This window comes from Oncorhynchus nerka, linkage group LG12 (genome assembly GCF_034236695.1).
Source record: "Oncorhynchus nerka isolate Pitt River linkage group LG12, Oner_Uvic_2.0, whole genome shotgun sequence".
Lineage (NCBI taxonomy): Eukaryota > Metazoa > Chordata > Actinopteri > Salmoniformes > Salmonidae > Oncorhynchus > Oncorhynchus nerka.
In genome coordinates, this window is record NC_088407.1 from 67,541,611 (window position 1) to 67,562,706 (window position 21,096).

A 21,096-nucleotide genomic window follows, 5' to 3' on the forward strand; every position below is an offset into this window, starting at 1 on the left:
GTAATAAAATTGCTATTCTGCTCACAGATGTCCCCAGGCACTGCATGATTCTGCCAGGCTTACACTGGTTGGCCGTGCGCATTCTGCTGCTTATTCATGAAAACGGCATCCTTCACTTTTTCTCTCTTCCCTCGTGCTTTCTTTTTTAAACTGTCTACCTGCAAATGAAATAAATTAACCTCCTTTCCCCCTTGTATTCTCCATGAATTCTCTCTCATCCACTCTCTGTCACCCTTTTGCTCTCTGCTTGTGTGCGTATATCTCTCTTGCGTATATATCTCTCTAGTTCTCGCTCTTTCCAGCTCTTACCCCTGAACAGAAATTACCACCTTAAAATAAAAAGGAGTCTCGCCCACGCAAAGGCAGCTCGACTTCATTTCAAACGCAGAGCCCTTGTTATTAAACAACCCACCAATAAATCCAAGCCATTGAGGAATAAAAGAGCCAAAAGGAGAAGAGAAGTACAAAGACATCCCCCTCCCCTCTCTTTCTCGCCCCCTCTCCCTCCCCTCTCTTTCTCGCCTCCTCTCCCTCCCCCTCTTTCTCTCCCCTCTCCCTCCCCTCTCTTTCTCGCCCCTCCCCCTCCCCTCTCTTTCTCTCCCCTCTCCCTCTCTCTCTTTCTCTCCCCCTCTCCCTCTCTCTCTTTCTCGCCCCCTCTCCCTCTCTCTCTTTCTCTCCCCTCTCCCTTTCTCTCCCCTCTCCCTCCCCTCTCTTTCTCGCCCCCTCTCCCTCTCTCTCTTTCTCTCCCCCTCTCCCTCCCTCTCTTCCTTCCTTGCCTGGCTTCTTCTAGCACGGTGCCGTGTTCTGACATTTCTATAGCTCTCTCTGGAAAGGATGGACTTAGTTACCAAAAAAAAAGGCTTCATTTTTCAATGATCAGCTGAACGTGCTTTTATTAAACAGCCCCCTGTTTTTCAGAACTCCCCTCTAACACAGAGGTGGGCACCTTTCTCACCCGTGACCATGGCGTGGTGGGCGCACCGTGCCAGCCTACGACCCAATTTGGTCCTTCCTACCCAGACAGGTGGACACTGTGTTGTTAATCTCACCTAACCATCACAGTTGGCACTGCTACCCATGACACACAGAGGCAGACACAATGCCACACACATTAATCAGCTGTGAAAGCACTTACTGTACACATGTTACGCTAATGCCTGAGTGTGAGAACCGTGTGTGTGTGGCACTTTAAATGGATATATGGGTGTGTCTGTGTGTGACTGAGCTAGCCTTTAGTCTCTCATTCAGCCACCCTTAGCAAAACGATTAACCAAATAAAACTGATACACGACACAAGAGGGATTCTGTTCTGGCAATAATAAAATGTGTTTTTATCCTCCCAAACACAGAAAATTGCTTGACTAAAGTGGGATTAATATTACAGCTTTATCAAATGATCCTGGAGGAAGGGGGGTGTTGGGGGGGTGTGAGGCACTTGGGATCCGACAACAGAGTCAATTCTGCTAATTAACTGCCAATTAGCGGTCCGTAAATGAGAGGATCATGGTGCCTGTGTTGGCAGTGCCCGGTAAGCACACACACAAACACACGCAAGCAAGCACACACACAAACACACATACACCCCCCCCCCCCACACACACACACAGAGAGAGATAGAGATAGACATCCACCTGGCAGCTCCACACTCCAGCTGTATATTTAGAAGTCCAGGAGCACAAGATGGCCACCGTTGGGACTCCCAGTTCGCAGCCAAAAAAAGGCCTGACATTTCCATCTGGGTCAAAGTTAAATGGATAACCAGCAACTTCAGTCAACTATCCCACCAATGCAGGAGAAAGAGAGGGTGAGAGAGGTTGAGGAAGAGAAACAGAGAGAGAAGAAGAGAGGGTGGAAAGGAACTCAAATGCCTCTCTGTAAAACCCAAAATGCTTAGATGAGTGAGAGGATATTAAAAACACAAGACGGTGTCGGGCCAATTTCATATTTTTACATTACATTTGGAAAATATGAGTTATTATTTAGCATTTCATAACAGCTCTTCACGCCAAGATGGAGGGTCGTAAAAAACGGTAAAAATCATAAAAGGCCCTCTTTCTAAGTGCCTCATTGCTTTCTCAAGGGGGAGGAAAAAGCTTGCAATAAGTGAAGTAACAAAAGCTGGCCTTAGTCTTCTTTTCATCCACCAGACACCACTATAGACACATGTTGTGTATCCAGTTCATCCACACCACTAATAAGATGTTGCATGTGAATCTAAAGCAGCATATGGCTCTCTACTGTGAGTCCAAGTCTGAGGGAGGGAGGGAGGGAGGGGGATAGCATGCTGAGAAGGGAGCTCCACTGCAGTCAGGCTATATGCTAGCTAGCACACTAACTACAGTACGACAGGCTTGACTACAGCGAGCAGAATGCGAGAATAAAAATCGAAACTTTACTGATTCTGGCAGGATGGGGGAAAAACGGCGTGGTGCGGTCCAAGACTGTGACATCACTCAACACTTTCTAGGGGTGCAGACCCCATATCCCCCCCCGAAAGCCCCCCGTATCACCTCACTTTGCCTCTCCTAGATCCTAGAGATACCATCAGCCTGACAATCTCTAGCCTTGGCATCAATGGGCACTTGGCGCCATGGTTTGCCAGATATCCATCTCCTTATCATGTGACCTGTGTTCTGACAGGGGCCAAAGGTTGTACCAGATCCGCCCCTGTGTGTCTTAATAACTCACTCATTGTATTCCTTTCTGTTGCTAATTAGAGCCTCTCTCTCTCTCTCTGTGTGTGTGTGTGTGTGTGTGTGTGTGTGTGTGTGTGTGTGTGTGTGTGGGTAAATAATGGCAGGGCCAGTGTGTTGATGGTGGTGAGCGGGGGTATGTCATGCTGAGCCTGATGCTGAGACATGAAAGGATCCGGTCAGGCCCCATTTAGCCCAGATTGATAGAAGGACACAGAGCTGTTGCATTCTTCTCATAATGACAACTGCAGCTGGATTCTATATTGTGGATTCTTGCCTCCAGTCCCCGCGCTGTTCCAAGGCATCTCAACCTGAGCCAAGGCCTGCTGATTCACCTCCTCTGCTAGGCAGAACCTGTAGTCACGATCCTCACCCTCCTTTTCAATCTCAATCAAATGCTGCAATGTTTTCTGACCACTCCCCAATACCGTTAGCATGATGCTAATCTCCAGACTCTAAGCAGAACAAACAAGGCACTAACTAATGGTAAACTAATGTTCCCACTACACTGTACACACAGTGTCTACTCTACAAACACAGAGGGTGCAGTGTCACTCTAACTACTAACACACACAGTGTATGAGGAACAATTAATCCCACCTCCTCCATTGCAAATCAGTGCAGTGACTAAGTGTACTTTAACCGGAACATTTTGTTCCATATTAGCAGCACTAAGCTAATGGGGTGTTGGTGTTATAAGCAAACAGGTGAGGTTGCTAGCTAATGCAGGTGACACATATTTGCTACCAGCTAGCACTTAGCATAGTTTTAGCCTATTAGCTTGCAGGTCTAATACATTGTAAAGCCTTGTCTTTCTAGGGGTAGGGGGGGTACCCTTGGGACCCACCTATCCTGTTGTGGTGAGGGGCAGGTAAGTGTGCAGGGGGAAGTTAGTGAAGGGCTTAGCAGGGTGAGATGGAGAGAGAAGGAGATGTGCCGTCCATTGACACTACACAGAGCGCCCTTGTGCCCTCCTTGCGTAGCGATTGTGCCGGCGGACAAAGCCGTGATTCAGCACACCCTTACCCAAGGGAGAGAGCTGGAAACTGAAGACGGCAGTCGTCCCTCATTCTCCCTCTCTTTTCCCTGTGTCTATCTCTCTGTCGCGAGCCAATGACCCGGCAGCGCCCCAAATCAAAGGGAAGCAGCACACAATGCACTCACTCGGCCCGCCAGGAATTTCAGAGGCCTTTTCATTTCTGGCCCCATCAACAGGAATTTCATATGCTGAAATATCCTCTGTCATATCCTGGGTGGAAGGAGGAACCATCTCTTAGGCCCTTGGCCCTGTGAGGAAACGACACCAGTCCAGAGGGAGAGGGGCCTGTGGGCCGAGGGGATGGGGCCCAAACAAAGGGATATTTCACTCTAACTCACGACACCGTCATGCCTGGTTATAAAAACAAAACATCCTATCTGTGGCTCATCTTTCGTGCCCCGTAAAACACCCCAAAACATGGTGGTGGCTCCCCTTGACCCACCTCTACTGCACAATGCCACCGGAGACATGCCCACAGAAGTCCCTATAAGCCCTTCTTTATTTGTGGAAACATATTCCTGATGTGTTTTTGTTAGCTAGCACAAATATATAAGAGTAACAAAGGCATTTTCAGCCTGTTTAGAAATGAATCGGTGACATTTCGTGTGGCTGGGGTTTGGACATCAAGGCCTCCATGAATGGAGACACTATCTATCTGTCTCTCTCTGTCGCTATTTCTCTCTCTCTCTCGCTTGCTCTCATTCCTCTCAGGTTAGTAGACTATTTCTGCATTAATCACCATGACACAGGCAAGGCAACTCAATTTTCTGCTCCTGTAGGTAAGGAGCGTCTCGAAACAGCAGCACGGCGATGCATGAAAAAGGCAAGCGGGGCTAATCTTTGGTTACTGGTGTAATTGAAATGCTATCCACACTGTAGGGGGCATTAAAGTCTGATAACAGCGGTTCCTGTGGCCAATTTAAGTAGCTTGACTTCTGCTAAAAAAAAGGAGAGAGAGGGGGGGGGGGAAGAAAAAAATGGTCTGACAGATAAGGCAGACAAACTGAACTAATTCTCCAGGCATGTTTCTCATTGTGATCCAGGAAAAATGAGAAAATAAATGAATCATGGAACCAAAAAAAATCTATTGACCCTCGGGTGTCTTGTCAGGCTGGGAGTGTGATAAACCTAAAAGCTTGCTTAATGTCGGCCCGCCTGTACCCGACAGATAGAGCACTTTGTAAATGAACCCGCTTTGATAAATATATTAAGGAAAGCTGTGAATAAAAGGCAGGGACTTCTCATTTGTAAATAGAACCCTCGCTACATGGAATTAGAATGATAAAATGGGGTTCCATGTAATTAAGTTTGTGTAAGACCTGAAATCCGTGCAAATACCTTCCCAGAATTCTGAAAGGAAGTTGTCAGTTCAATTAATCTGAACATCACCCCGAGAATGAACTGAACAAAATGAAGCCACAGATAAAACCTGGCTAGTATTTGGATAAGTAATTCCTGTATCATTTCTTTGCTTCTGTGATCATTTTATTTAATCCACCACCCCCAGTTATATGCTAAGCCATCTACAAAGAGACTGCTGGCCAGGCCACCGAAACCTTAATCCACCATATAGCATGTGTAACATGGGGTGGGGGCGGCTGGCGGGTTTGGCTTGTGTGGCGGTGCTGGTGGTACTGGTAGTGGAAGTAAGGTGGGGGGGTAGAGTATTCTGGTGTTATTGGAGGTAAGGTGGGGGGTTGTGTATTCTGGTGGTATTGGTAGTGGAGGTAAGGTGGGGGGTAGTATATTCTGGTGGTATTGGTAGTGGAGGTAAGGTGGGGGGGGGGTAGTGTATTCTGGTGGTATTGGTAGTAGAGGTAAGGTGGGGGTAGTGTATTCTGGTGGTATTGGTAGTAGAGGTAAGGTGGGGGGTTGTGTATTCTGGTGGTATTGGTAGTAGAGGTAAGGTGGGGGTAGTGTATTCTGGTGGTAATGGTAGTAGAGGTAAGGTGGGGGGTAGTGTATTCTGGTGGTATTGGTAGTAGAGGTAAGGTGGGGGGTTGTGTATTCTGGTGGTATTGGTAGTGGAGGTAAGGTGGGGGGTAGTGTATTCTGGTGGTATTGGTAGTGGAGGTAAGGTGGGGGTAGTGTATTCTGGTGGTATTGGTAGTAGAGGTAAGGTGGGGGGTAGTGTATTCTGGTGGTATTGGTAGTGGAGGTAAGGTGGGGGGTTGTGTATTCTGGTGGTATTGGTAGTGGAGGTAAGGTGGGGGGTAGTGTATTCTGGTGGTATTGGTAGTAGAGGTAAGGTGGGGGTAGTGTATTCTGGTGGTATTGGTAGTAGAGGTAAGGTGGGGTGTTGTGTATTCTGGTGGTATTGGTAGTAGAGGTAAGGTGGGGGTAGTGTATTCTGGTGGTATTGGTAGTGGAGGTAAGGTGGGGGTAGTGTATTCTGGTGGTAATGGTAGTAGAGGTAAGGTGGGGGTAGTGTATTCTGGTGGTATTGGTAGTGGAGGTAAGGGGGGTAGTGTATTCTGGTGGTATTGGTAGTGGAGGTAAGGTGGGGGTAGTGTATTCTGGTGGTATTGGTAGTAGAGGTAAGGTAGGGGGGTAGTGTATTCTGGTGGTATTGGTAGTGGAGGTAAGGTGGGGGGTTGTGTATTCTGGTGGTATTGGTAGTGGAGGTAAGGTGGGGGGTAGTGTATTCTGGTGGTATTGGTAGTGGAGGTAAGGTGGGGGGTTGTGTATTCTGGTGGTATTGATAGTAGAGGTAAGGTGGGGGGGGTAGTGTATTCTGGTGGTATTGGTAGTAGAGGTAAGGTGGGGGGTAGTGTATTCTGGTGGTATTGGTAGTAGAGGTAAGGTGGGGGTAGTGTATTCTGGTGGTATTGGTAGTGGAGGTAAGGTGGGGGGTAGTGTATTCTGGTGGTATTGGTAGTGGAGGTAAGGTGGGGGGGTAGTGTATTCTGGTGGTATTGGTAGTGGAGGTAAGGTGGGGGGTAGTGTATTCTGGTGGTATTGGTAGTAGAGGTAAGGTGGGGGTTGTGTATTCTGGTGGTATTGGTAGTAGAGGTAAGGTGGGGGGTTGTGTATTCTGGTGGTATTGGTAGTAGAGGTAAGGTGGGGGGTTGTGTATTCTGGTGGTATTGGTAGTAGAGGTAAGGTGGGGGTAGTGTATTCTGGTGGTATTGGTAGTGGAGGTAAGGTGGGGGTAGTGTATTCTGGTGGTATTGGTAGTGGAGGTAAAGGTAATTGGGGGGGGTAGTGTATTCTGGTGGTATTGGTAGTAGAGGTAAGGTGGTAGAGGGGTTGTGTATTCTGGTGGTATTGGTAGTAGAGGTAAGGTGGGGGTTGTGTATTCTGGTGGTATTGGTAGTGGAGGTAAGGTGGGGGTAGTGTATTCTGGTGGTAATGGTAGTAGAGGTAAGGTGGGGGGTTGTGTATTCTGGTGGTATTGGTAGTGGAGGTAAGGTGGGGGTTGTGTATTCTGGTGGTAATGGTAGTAGAGGTAAGGTGGGGGGTTGTGTATTCTGGTGGTATTGGTAGTAGAGGAGGTGGGGGTAAGGTGGGGGTTGTGTATTCTGGTGGTATTGGTAGTAGGTGGGGAGGTAAGGTGGGGGGTAGTGTATTCTGGTGGTATTGGTAGTGGAGAGGTAAGGTGGGGGGTAGTGTATTCTGGTGGTATTGGTAGTGGAGGTAAGGTGGGGGTAGTGTATTCTGGTGGTATTGGTAGTAGAGGTAAGGTGGGGGGTAGTGTATTCTGGTGGTATTGGTAGTAGAGGTAAGGTGGGGGTAGTGTATTCTGGTGGTATTGGTAGTAGAGGTAAGGTGGGGGTAGTGTATTCTGGTGGTATTGGTAGTGGATTGGGTAAGGTGGGGGTAGTGTATTCTGGTGGTATTGGTAGTAGAGGTAAGGTGGGGGGTAGTGTATTCTGGTGGTATTGGTAGTGAGGTAAGGTGGGGGTAGTGTATCCTTCTGGTATTGGTATTGGTAGGTGGGGGAGGTGGGGGTAGGGTTGTGTATTCTGGTGGTATTGGTAGTAGAGGTAAGGTGGGGGGTTGTGTATTCTGGTGGTATTGGTAGTAGAGGTAAGGTGGGGGGTAGTGTATTCTGGTGGTATTGGTAGTAGAGGAGGTAAGGTGGGGGTAGTGTATTCTGGTGGTATTGGTAGTGGAGGTAAGGTGGGGGGTAGTGTATTCTGGTGGTATTGGTAGTGGAGGTAAGGTGGGGGTAGTGTATTCTGGTGGTATTGGTAGTAGAGGTAAGGTGGGGGTAGTGTATTCTGGTGGTATTGGTAGTGGAGGTAAGGTGGGGGTAGTGTATTCTGGTGGTATTGGTAGTGGAGGTAAGGTGGGGGGTAGTGTATTCTGGTGGTATTGGTAGTGGAGGTAAGGTGGGGGTAGTGTATTCTGGTGGTATTGGTAGTGGAGGTAAGGTGGGGGGTAGTGTATTCTGGTGGTATTGGTAGTAGAGGTAAGGTGGGGGGTTGTGTATTCTGGTGGTATTGGTAGTAGAGGTAAGGTGGGGGTAGTGTATTCTGGTGGTATTGGTAGTGGAGGTAAGGTGGGGGGTGTATTCTGGTGGTATTGGTAGTGGAGGTAAGGTGGGGGGTAGTGTATTCTGGTGGTATTGGTAGTGGAGGTAAGGTGGGGGGTAGTGTATTCTGGTGGTATTGGTAGTAGAGGTAAGGTGGGGGGTTGTGTATTCTGGTGGTATTGGTAGTAGAGGTAAGGTGGGGGTTGTGTATTCTGGTGGTATTGGTAGTAGAGGTAAGGTGGGGGGTTGTGTATTCTGGTGGTATTGGTAGTAGAGGTAAGGTGGGGGGTAGTGTATTCTGGTGGTATTGGTAGTGGAGGTAAGGTGGGGGTTGTGTATTCTGGTGGTATTGGTAGTAGAGGTAAGGTGGGGGGGGTAGTGTATTCTGGTGGTATTGGTAGTAGAGTAAGGTGGGGGTTGTGTATTCTGGTGGTATTGGTAGTGGAGGTAAGGTGGGGGTTGTATTCTGGTGGGTGGTATTGGTAGTAGAGGTAAGGTGGGGGTAGTGTATTCTGGTGGTATTGGTAGTGGAGGTAAGGTGGGGGGTTGTGTATTGGTGGTATTGGTAGTGGAGGTAGGTTGTGTATTCTGGTGGATTGGTAGTGGAGGTGGGGGGTAGTGTATTCTGGTGGTATTGGTAGTGGAGGTAAGGTGGGGGGTAGTGTATTCTGGTGGTATTGGTAGTGGAGGTAAGGTGGGGGTAGTGTATTCTGGTGGTATTGGTAGTAGAGGTAAGGTGGGGGGTAGTGTATTCTGGTGGTATTGGTAGTAGAGGTAAGGTGGGGGTAGTGTATTCTGGTGGTATTGGTAGTAGAGGTAAGGTGGGGGGTAGTGTATTCTGGTGGTATTGGTAGTAGAGGTAAGGTGGGGGTAGTGTATTCTGGTGGTATTGGTAGTGGAGGTAAGGTGGGGGTAGTGTATTCTGGTGGTATTGGTAGTGGGGTAAGGTGGGGGGTAGTGTATTCTGGTGGTATTGGTAGTGGAGGTAAGGTGGGGGGTAGTGTATTCTGGTGGTATTGGTAGTAGAGGTAAGGTGGGGGGTAGTGTATTCTGGTGGTATTGGTAGTAGAGGTAAGGTGGGGGGTTGTGTATTCTGGTGGTATTGGTAGGAGGTAAGGTGGCATTGGTAGTGGAGGGGGGGGGGGTAGTGTATTCTGGTGGTATTGGTAGTGGAGGTAAGGTGGGGGTTGTGTATTCTGGTGGTATTGGTAGTAGAGGTAAGGTGGGGGTAGTGTATTCTGGTGGTATTGGTAGTAGAGGTAAGGTGGGGGGTTGTGTATTCTGGTGGTATTGGTAGTAGAGGTAAGGTGGGGGTGTGTGTATTCTGGGGGGTGTGTATTCTGCAGTGGTATTGGTAGTGGAGGTAAGGTGGGGGTTGTGTATTCTGGTGGTATTGGTAGTAGAGGTAAGGTGGGGGGTAGTGTATTCTGGTGGTATTGGTAGTAGAGGTAAGGTGGGGGTTGTGTATTCTGGTGGTATTGGTAGTAGAGGTAAGGTGGGGGTAGTGTATTCTGGTGGTATTGGTAGTGGAGGTAAGGTGGGGGGGTAGTGTATTCTGGTGGTATTGGTAGTAGAGGTAAGGTGGGGGGTAGTGTATTCTGGTGGTATTGGTAGTAGAGGTAAGGTGGGGGGGGTTGTGTATTCTGGTGGTATTGGTAGTGGAGGTAAGGTGGGGGTAGTGTATTCTGGTGGTATTGGTAGTAGAGGTAAGGTGGGGGGTAGTGTATTCTGGTGGTATTGGTAGTGGAGGTAAGGTGGGGGTTGTGTATTCTGGTGGTATTGGTAGTAGAGGTAAGGTGGGGGGTTGTGTATTCTGGTGGTATTGGTAGTGGAGGTAAGGTGGGGGGTAGTGTATTCTGGTGGTATTGGTAGTGGAGGTAAGGTGGGGGTAGTGTATTCTGGTGGTATTCTGGAGGTAAGGTGGGGGGTAGTGTATTCTGGTGGTATTGGTAGTGGAGGTAAGGTGGGGGTAGTGTATTCTGGTGGAGGCAAGGTTGGTAGTATTCTGGTGGATTGGTAAGGTGGGGGGGTTGTGTATTCTGGAGGTGGTAGTAGTGGAGGTAAGGTGGGGGTAGTGTATTCTGGTGGTATTGGTAGTAGAGGTAAGGTGGGGGTTGTGTATTCTGGTGGTATTGGTAGTAGAGGTAAGGTGGGGGTTGTGTATTCTGGTGGTATTGGTAGTAGAGGTAAGGTGGGGGTAGTGTATTCTGGTGGTATTGGTAGTGGAGGTAAGGTGGGGGGGGGTAGTGTATTCTGGTGGTATTGGTAGTGGAGGTAAGGTGGGGGGTAGTGTATTCTGGTGGTATTGGTAGTGGAGGTAAGGTGGGGGTAGTGTATTCTGGTGGTATTGGTAGTAGAGGGGTGGGGGTAAGGTGTGGGGGTAGTGTATTCTGGTGGTATTGGTAGTGGAGGTAAGGTGGGGGGGTAGGGTATTCTGGTGGTATTGGTAGTGGATTCTGGTATTCTGGTGGTATTGGTAGTGGAGGTAAGGTGGGGGGTAGTGTATTCTGGTGGTATTGGTAGTGGAGGTAAGGTGGGGGTAGTGTATTCTGGTGGTATTGGTAGTGGAGGTAAGGTGGGGTCAGGTATTCTGGTGGTATTGGTAGGAGTAAGGGGGGAGGTAGTGGCAAGGTGGGCATTCCTATGGCATTGGTAGGCAGGTGTGTATTCTGGTGGTATTGGTAGTGGAGGTAAGGTGGGGGGTTGTGTATTCTGGTGGTATTGTAGGAGGTAAGGTGGGGGGCAGTGTATTCTGGTGGTGAGGTAAGGTTCTGTATTGGTATTGGTAGTGGAGGTAAGGTGGGGGTTGTGTATTCTGGTGGTATTGGTAGTGGAGGTAGTGTATTCTGGTGGTGGGGGTAGTGTATTCTGGTGGTATTGGTAGTGGAGGTAAGGTGGGGGTAGTGTATTCTGGTGGTATTGGTAGTGGATTCTGGTATTCTGGTATTGGTAGTAGAGGTAAGGTGGGGGGTTGTGTATTCTGGTGGTATTGGTAGTGGAGGTAAGGTGGGGGGTAGTGTATTCTGGTGGTATTGGTAGTGGAGGTAAGGTGGGGGTTGTGTATTCTGGTGGTATTGGTAGTGGAGGTAAGGTGGGGGTAGTGTATTCTGGTGGTATTGGTAGTGGAGGTAAGGTGGGGGGTGTGTATTCTGGTGGTATTGGTAGTGGAGGTAAGGTGGGGGGTAGTGTATTCTGGTGGTATTGGTAGTGGAGGTAAGGTGGGGGGTAGTGTATTCTGGTGGTATTGGTAGTGGAGGTAAGGTGGGGGGTAGTGTATTCTGGTGGTATTGGTAGTGGAGGTAAGGTGGGGGTAGTGTATTCTGGTGGTATTGGTAGTGGAGGTAAGGTGGGGGGTTGTGTATTCTGGTGGTATTGGGGGGTTGTGTATTCTGGTGGTATTGGTAGTGGAGGTAAGGTGGGGGTTGTGTATTCTGGTGGTATTGGTAGTGGAGGTAATGTGGGGGGTAGTGTATTCTGGTGGTATTGGTAGTGGAGGTAAGGTGGGGGGTTGTGTATTCTGGTGGTATTGGTAGTGGAGGTAAGGTGGGGGTAGTGTATTCTGGTGGTATTGGTAGTGGAGGTAAGGTGGGGGGTAGTGTATTCTGGTGGTATTGGTAGTGGAGGTAAGGTGGGGGTTGTGTATTCTGGTGGTATTGGTAGTAGAGGTAAGGTGGGGGGTTGTGTATTCTGGTGGTATTGGTAGTGGAGGTAGTATTCTGGTGGTATTGGTAGTAGAGGTAAGGTGGGGGTTGTGTATTCTGGTGGTATTGGTAGGGAGGTAAGGTGGGGGGGGTAGTGTGTTCTGGTGGTATTGGTAGGTAGGTGGGGGGTGGAGGTATTGGTAGTAGAGGTAAGGTGGGGGTTGTGTATTCTGGTGGTATTGGTAGTGGAGGTAAGGTGGGGTAGTGTATTCTGGTGGTATTGGTAGTGGAGTGGGGGGTAAGGTGGGGGTAGTGTATTCTGGTGGTATTGGTAGTAGAGGTAAGGTGGGGGTAGTGTATTCTGGTGGTATTGTAGTAGAGGTAGGTGGGGGTAAAGTATTCTGGTGGTATTGGTAGTAGAGTGTAATGGGGGTCTGGTGGTATTAGTAGTAGAGGTAAGGTGGGGGTTGTGTATTCTGGTGGTATTAGTAGTAGAGGTAAGGTGGGGGGTAGTGTATTCTGGTGGTATTAGTAGTAGAGGTAAGGTGGGGGTTGTGTATTCTGGTGGTATTGGTAGTGGAGGTAAGGTGGGGGTTGTGTATTCTGGTGGTATTAGTAGTAGAGGTAAGGTGGGGGGGGGTTGTGTATTCTGGTGGTATTAGTAGTAGAGGTAAGGTGGGGGGTTGTGTATTCTGGTGGTATTAGTAGTAGAGGTAAGGTGGGGGGGTTGTGTATTCTGGTGGTATTAGTAGTAGAGGTAAGGTGGGGGGGTTGTGTATTCTGGTGGTATTAGTAGTAGAGGTAAGGTGGGGGGTAGTGTATTCTGGTGGTATTAGTAGTAGAGGTAAGGTGGGGGTTGTGTATTCTGGTGGTAGATTAGTAGTATTCTGGTGGTATTAGTAGTAAGGTGGGGGGTTGTGTATTCTGGTGGTATTATTAGTGGGGGTTAGTAGAGGTAGAGGTGGGGGGTTGTGTATTCTGGTGGTATTAGTAGTAGAGGTAAGGTGGGGGGGTTGTGTATTCTGGTGGTATTAGTAGTAGAGGTAAGGTGGGGGGGTTGTGTATGATCTCTCCTTTTTGCTTTAACCATATCATAGTGAATATATGTATATCAAACAGCAGAGACCGGTGACTTAATGCTAAACACTTTGTAGATAAAGCCATAACATCCTGATAGCTCGCATTCAGGGATGCCACAGAGGTAGTGTGTGTGTGTGTGTGTGTGTGTGTGTGTGTGTGTGTGTGTGTGTGTGTGTGTGTGTGTGTGTGTGTGTGTGTGTGTGTGTGTGTTTGTATGTGTGTGTGTGTGTCTATATCTGTCTGTGTGTGAGTATGTGTGTGTTAGGAGGGGGGAGTGTACATAAACGGTTTTCACACTTTAGGAGTCTTAGCCGTCTTGGCTGCCGAGTGGGAAGAGGGAGGAAAAGGCTTTTGAAAATGAAAGGCAGAGCGATGCTGGTGGCAGAGATAGGATATGAAGACTTGACTCACCAGTTGTTTACTTGTAAGATGGTGAGGCCTGTGTCTTGGGCTAGCTGCTTTTTCTGTTCTTCAGAAGGGTACGGGTGCTACAAGAGAAAGACAGAGAGATAGACGAGATGGGTTTTCTTTGTACAACGAGATGAACATAAATATTAATGTAGCACATAACACAGAAAAAGAGAGAGAGATGTTGGATGTTGTATCTCCCAGTCATTATTATGTACAGGTGCATTACATTCTGTGTGTTCTGGTATAACATGTATTGTTTAGGTGAATACTATACATTCCCATGAGCTACACCCAACCTGCCCCTCCCTATGTATAGACATTACATACAAAGCACACGTAAACACCCACATATGAACACACACACACACTAACTGCACAAATCAGTGCAAACTTGTGAAGAGTTGGCCAAACAAGTCCTCCCTCCTGACGACTGTGGTAACCCTTCCCCATCCCCTCCCACACACACACACACACACACACACAGCCTCTCTCCCCTCAATCTCCAGTGTCTTAGAGTGCCTTTTGTAATACAATATAACAGAATGAGTGGGTGAAGATCTGACTATATTCATTTCTTCCCTGAATGTCTGAAGGAAAAATATGCTACTGGGATGTCTGTTTCACAGAGAGTTGTTGAAAGCAGCACCTGAGAGCAACAGAACAGGGTGCTAGGAAATGTCTCTTCTCTCTTGCCAACACTTCTACCTGCAAATGTAATTCTCAGAGTGGAGCTGCAATGATACTATCTGTGTTAGTTTCAATATAGCAAATATGAGATGATATAAATGACAGACCTTGGACCTGTTGTGTCTGTCTCCCTGCTCTCGCTACAACAGTGATCGCTGGTGACAGATGTCTTTAAGGGACAGATTAGGCCATGCGTTTCATTCAGCCGCTCTGCACACATGAAACACACACACATACATGTATGCATGGCATGCACGCACACACGACACACACAGGGGTGTAAAAGGAGACACCTTAATCCTACACATTTTTGGGATGGATTGAAAATCCATCGACACCCGCTTTACCCCATCCAACCCCTCCTCCCTCTCCCACCCCTCCTCCCTCTCCCACCCTTCCTCCTCCCTCTCCCACCCCTCCTCCTCCCTCACCCACCCCTCCTCCTCCCTCTCCCACCCCTCCTCCTTCTCCCAGCCTTCCTCCCTCACCCACCCCTCCTCCCTCACCCACCCCTCCTCCTCCCTCTCCCACCCCTCCTCCCTCTCCCACCCTTCCTCCCTCCTCCTTCTCCCACCCTTCCTCCCTCACCCACCCCTCCTCCCTCACCCACCCCTCCTCCTCCCTCTCCCACCCCTCCTCCCTCTCCCACCCTTCCTCCCTCCTCCTTCTCCCACCCCTCCTCCCTCTCCCACCCCTCCTCCCTCTCCCACCCCTCCTCCCTCCTCCTTCTCCCACCCCTCCTCCCTCTCCCACCCCTCCTCCTCTCTCCCACCCCTCCTCCTCCCTCTCCCACCCCTCCTCCCTCTCCCACCCTTCCTCCCTCCTCCTTCTCCCACCCTTCCTCCCTCCTCCCTCTTCCACCCCTCCTCCCTCTCCCACCCTCCTCCTCCCTCTCCCACCCCTCCTCCCTCTCCCACCCTTCCTCCCTCCTCCTTCTCCCACCCTTCCTCCCTCTCCCACCCCTCCTCCCTCTCCCACCCCTCCTCCTCCCTCTCCCACCCCTCCTCCCTCTCCCACCCTTCCTCCCTCCTCCTTCTCCCACCCTTCCTCCCTCCTCCCTCTCCCACCCCTCCTCCGTCTCCCACCGCTCCTCCCTCTCCCACCCTTCCTCCCTCTCCTACCCCTCTTCCCTCTCAACCCTTCCTCCCTCCTCCCTCTCCCACCCCTCCTCCCTCTCCCACCCCTCCTCCCTCTCCCACCCTTCCTCCCTCCTCCCACCCCACATCCCTCCTCCAACCCTCCCACCCCTCCTCCCTCTCCCACCCCTCCCCCTCTCCCACCCCCTCCTCTTGCCCCCCCCATCGTCCCTCTCCCACCCCTGCTCCCTCCTCCTCTCCCACCCTCCTCCCTCTCCCTCTCCCACCCCTCCTCCTCTCCCTCCCCTCCTTCCACCTCCCTCTCCCTCCCCTCCTCCCTCTCCCACCCCTCCTCCCTCTCCCACCCTTCCTCCCTCTCCCTCTCCCACCCCTCCACCTCTCCCACCCCTCCCTCCCTCCCTCTCCCACCCCTCCTCCCTCTCCCACCCTTCCTCCCTCTCCCTCTCCCACACCTCCTCCTCTCCCATCCCTCCTACCTCTCCCTCTCCCACCCCTCCTCCCTCCCCTCCCCACCCCTCCCTCCCTCTCCCACCCCTCCTCCCTCTCCCTCCCTCTCCCACCCCTCCTCCCTCTCCCACCCCTCCTCCCTCTCCCACAACAACCTTTACTTTGTTTCTTCCACCAGACCGGTTCAGGAAATGAATATGACAGCAACTTAAAAAAAAAAAATATATATATATATATATAACATTACTTCAAAATGGAATTGTTGCTCAATAACCATTTCCTAATTTACAGCTACAACAATATACACAATATAATGGATCTTGTTCTATCCTCTCAGTAGAACAAACACTAGAACATTTATTCAGGTAACATTGTCTGTCTCAATTTGCCCATTTGAATTAAATGAAAGAAGAGAAAACATTTGAGGAATGTGCTCAATAACAAACAGGGCTGGGATTGGACAAATAAGGAACCCAGGCTGCAACGAGGATTCATCTGATTTCTACTTGTGTATGCAGTCCCTTTTAATATGCTAAAATCATTAACAAAGAAAGATGATAATGCTTACATAGAAATACATTGTTTGATTGCCAGGTGCTGACATTACCTTGGCTGAGTCAGTCAGGGCTTTTTTTCTGTGTGTGTGTGTGTGTGTGTCCACCTTTATGTTTGTTTTTTCCCTTTCATCCCTGCACAACAGCATGTAATAAGAGTAGGGACCTTTCCTCCCTCTGCCTCCACTCTCAGTTTGCCTGGCTTTTTCACATTAGCAATGACCTCGGCCACACACACACACACACACACACACACCACACACACTAATGGGGAGCGGCGGTGAGGAGAGCAGACAGGGCCAGATTGGAAATGGGAGTGGGTCATTTACATTGTATTAAGGTTTCCTCAGCCTCTCGGGCTCAGACCCTGTCATCAATCGCCCCACTGTCAGCCGGGCCGGGTGATAAATACAGCGGGCCGTGTCACGCCGTGGCCAGCAGAACCACATAATAAATGGTTTGAACAAACAAGAAAGATGCCTCATCAAGGAGAGTGGGGATGTTAAAGCCCCTTGCTGCAAAAAGCTCTGAGTAAGGAGATTCACTCTGACCACATAGACACAACACTAAAAAATCCTATTCCTCCACCAGACCCCCTTCCTCACATACACTATACTCTCACACACACACACACACACACACACACTGTGTCTTACAGTTTACAGCCACCCCCCCTATTCATTCTTCCAGATCCCCTCCTCCTCCCTCTCTCTTGTTCCCTACTGTTTTTATGACTGAGAGACTGCAGGCCACCCACAGGTTAACGTTGTGGCAGCTTTCCTTTAAGCATGGGGGCTCTGAAAATCGCGGCCACACAAAATGGAGAGTCTACGAGGTAATAAAGGCTGGGGTGTAGAGCAATGCTGTGTACACACAACCCAGAGAACTAGGCCATCATCGTAGGCTAGCTGTTACATGGCCACAGCAGCCATGAAATTTGAGAAAGGGTATTTAGCCTTCTGAGCAACCTCATCTAGTTAATTGCCTCCGCAAAAAAATCTACGACAGTAAATCACCAATGTCAAAGAACAAATATGAAAACCCGAGATAGATATCCTCTGAGTGAGAGACAAATGTGTTAAGTCGAAAATAATAAATCATTCAGTGTTTTTGATTGGTGATTGGTTTTCTCTTTCCTAAGATGTCCGCCCACCATCAGAAGTGTGTGTGTGACATGATTTCTTAATGGATGGAACACAAACCAAACCCAAAGAGATCAAAGAGGTTATTGAAAATCTCCCTCAGCTAGCTTTGAATGGAATCAATAGAGCGAGTTACAAACACCAAAACCAATATCCTGAAAATGTAAACCGTACCATCCAGTCTATAAATAATTAGGCCTAGAAATGAGCGCTGCATTTTATTTCCCAACACAGCGCGGGGCCGGCCTCCTGCAATGGAAACAGCTCTGTTAATTACGAAGAAGCACGTTAATGGCACAAGCATGCGCTACACCACCATGCTCCTTTAATTTCTACTATCTGACCCACAGATACACCCTGCAGTACACACACACACACATACAAACACACACATACAAACAATTCACATTAGTGATGGAGGTGGATCGTGTTCTGCCAGACTGAGATCTGATAGTGCTGAATGTAATGGCCCCTGCGGTTGCTGCACATTACAGCTGAGCTAGGCTTCCATCATCGCTGTCACTCCTCCTGCAGACCCACCCATTGAAATCTACTGGATGTATTTGCTATGTATCAAATGTATATACAGTACAGTGTTAATCCCCACAACACACTGCCCCATATACATCCCCAGCCATTACCCTGTCCTCTCACCCGCACCCCTTCCCCCCCATCCCTTCACTCTGAGCCTACTGCAGACCCTAGCTGATGGATGACATCATCAGCGGCAGGGCCAGTGTGACATGGTGACATCACTAGTGTGAATTGTTTGTATTTTGTGTGTTTGTATGTGTGTGTGTACTGCAGGGTGTACCAGGCCACAGAGTCGCGGTGTCCTGCAAACCCATTCCATGCTAATGAATCCCTCCCAGGAAATCACAGCCCATTGGCTGTTTACCCCTGATGCCATGGCAACACACCACCAACCATTTGTTTGTTTCTCTGCATTGTGTTGATTGGTGTGATTTTGTCCCATCCTTGTCACTATAGGCTTATTAAAACAATATATCTTTCCAATCTTTATTTCAACAATATTTAATAACAACGCCACTTAGCAAACTGACGTGATAACTGTCTAAGTGTCAAATATTTTTGACAGTATTGCTTATTGTGTTGATAGGGTTTGGTGGGACCATATTGCAATCACGTGTGTGTGTGGATCTTCTATAGTGCTCTATGCAGCAATGTATTATTCAAATGTAGGATTTCATATATTTTCCAAATTGATTGCAATCTTATTTGTGTTTTAATCAAAGTGACAATAATAATATTCACGGTCTAAATAAAGATAATAAAATAAAGCCATGACATTTTAATATGCATTCTGCATAGAGTTGGAGTAAGATTACCACATTTTAAATATAAATATGCCATTATTAATATTATGACAGATATGACTTTTATGACAAATGACAATGAGATTGAATAGACGGAGGCATTCCATATACACTGAGTGTACAAAACATTAAGAACACCTGTTCTTTCCATGACATAGACTGGCCAGGTGAAAGTCATGATCCCTTATTGATGTCACTTGTTAAAGTGGCAATATGTAGCTTTTTGGGCGTCCCAACCAAATTCACATAGAAATTAGAGTTATAGATCTATCATTCTACTTGAAAGCATGTGCAACTCAATATTAGGAAGGTGTTCCTAATGTTTGGTATACTGAGTGTAGATCTGATAGATATGGCATACATCTATCCAATTTGACAATTTGAAGTTACCACTCATAGTTTGATTACTATGCACCGTAGCAAGTTTTCTTTTGTGATGGGAATGCATTTCATCATGAAAGCCATTTCCTTGAATTGTTGAATTTAGTTCATCAGCCTGGAGTCTTACAAAGTCAAATGGACTGACAATTGACAATATAATAATTGTTACATTCTAGCTATTTCATTATAGTCCATTTTTACTTTTAAGACTGAAATGTAGGTCTATATTTTGTGAAACCTTGCTTGTTGTTGAAACTCAAAGACATGTTTTTTGGCGGCTGTGTACTTCTTTCCTCTCCTCCGCTCTTCCTGTGTCTGTGTGTCTTTGTGTGGGGGATTTTAGGTGGGTGGAGGGGGTTGGAGGGGGGGTTAGTGTTTGTTTTATTTTCCTGGGGACTAAGCTTCTTCCTGACAACAGGGAGAAAACAGGCAAGAATGCCACATGACTCAATGACTCAACCTCTGTTGCTTTTAAACTGTCTGACACTATGCCAGACAAGCAGACGCACACAAACACACAAACACGCATGCATGCACACACTCTCACACAACCATCCAGCAGGAATCCAGACCCCATCCATTCCCTATACACATACACCATAGCCTCTGCTCTATACCAGCCATACATACCACTGTATTCCATTCTATAGATTACAGTCTGCTACAGTCTTAACTCAACTCAGCTCAACAATCGCCGGCTGGCCTCATGCATTGGGCTCCCTGCCCCAGCCAGTCAGCCCATTTGCTCCATACCATCCATTTATGTTCAATGGAGATGGTGCAAGTTTCTAGAGCAGCTACTCCAGAATACCCCCACACCTGCCAAGCAAACTGTTGCCCCTGGGAGAGAGGGAGGGAGCGGGGGGAGGGAGGTTGGGTGGGAGGGAAGGTGGGGGGCAGATGAGCAAACAGAGGTGCTGAGGCTCATGGTAATGGCCAACACCCAGCAGCCAATCAGAGGAGAGAGAGTTTTACGATGTACTGTACTGTATATCTCCTGATGATATAACATCCTTCTTATCAACTACGTAAGGAACGATCCGCTGTGGGAAAGGTGTGTGGTGTTACCAAAGACTTGAACAGAATATGGGGAGCAGGTGGATGGAGTGGTTGGGCAGACCCTTGTATCTGTGGGGACAAATGGCTCACATGGTTGTGTGTGTGGTTTTCCAGACTCTTGTCTCAGATGTGACGCTCAGCCATAGAGATGGGCCTATTTAATCATCTGATCAAGTGCATGGCTTCTCTTTCCACCACACGGCCGCCCCATCGCTTTTAAGGGGAGGAATACGATCCCCCCATCCTTTCAGAGGGGGCCTGGTCTCTCTCTATTTCTCTCTCTCTCCCCCTCTTTCCCTTTCTCCGTCTCTCCCTCCGTATCGACGGCCCCGGCGGCTATCCTCCCCACACTCAACACCAGCCAGTCTGGCCTCCTCTTCTCTCTTTTCTCCTCTCTTCTCTCCTCCTTTGAAATTTTCCGCTCACACTTTAAGCCGGGTCCTACAGGGCAGGAATTTGGCCTGCTTTTTCAGACCAGGCTCTTTCTGCTGCTTTGTTGTTGGTAACTGGCTGCTGTGGGGCACCGGAGCTCAGAGCTTGCCTGATGTCAACACTCAGGCACACTTTGTACTGCCCCATGAAAACTTCATCAATGGCTTTACATGGCAAAATTAAATTCACAGTCAATTTTCATGAAAAAGTCATGGGTTTCTATTGCGTTTAACACTCAAACTGCTAAAGCAGTCATTTGGACTGGTAATAAATACCCCCCTCCATCCTTGACTTTTCCTAAATAAGTCTATATAACACACTTGTTAGAATCTTAATATCACAAACAGAATTAGAGTTATAACCAGTTTTAGGCCGGGGTAGGGCATCATTGTAAATAAGAATTTGTTCTTAACTGACTTGCCTAGTTAAATAAAGGTTAAATAAAAAAATACAAATAGAATAGGAGGGAATGTCATTATTTGATTGGTTTTCCCCCCTCTGCTCCGCTCATTCTCCTGACAGTAGGGCCTGCTCCGCTCATTCTCCTGACAGTAGGGCCTGCTCCGCTCATTCTCCTGACAGTAGGGCCTGCTCCACTCATTCTCCTGACAGTAGGGCC

The 21,096-nt window shown here is 48.3% G+C and overlaps 1 protein-coding gene across 6 annotated transcripts in view; it reads right to left on the reverse strand.

Annotated features, from left to right (window-relative positions):
* LOC115138640 (homeobox protein Meis2) overlaps positions 1–21,096 on the reverse strand; it is a 134,820-nt gene that overhangs the window by 30,512 nt on the left and 83,212 nt on the right. For all 6 annotated transcript variants that reach the window (XR_003864979.2, XM_029675707.2, XM_029675704.2 and 3 more), the window contains exon 9: positions 13,342–13,418. Coding sequence is in view for 5 of the 6 variants with exons in the window: in XM_029675707.2 (XP_029531567.1) it covers positions 13,342–13,418 (77 nt within the window). In the remaining variant the exon portion in view is untranslated. The remainder of the gene's footprint in view (positions 1–13,341; positions 13,419–21,096) is intronic.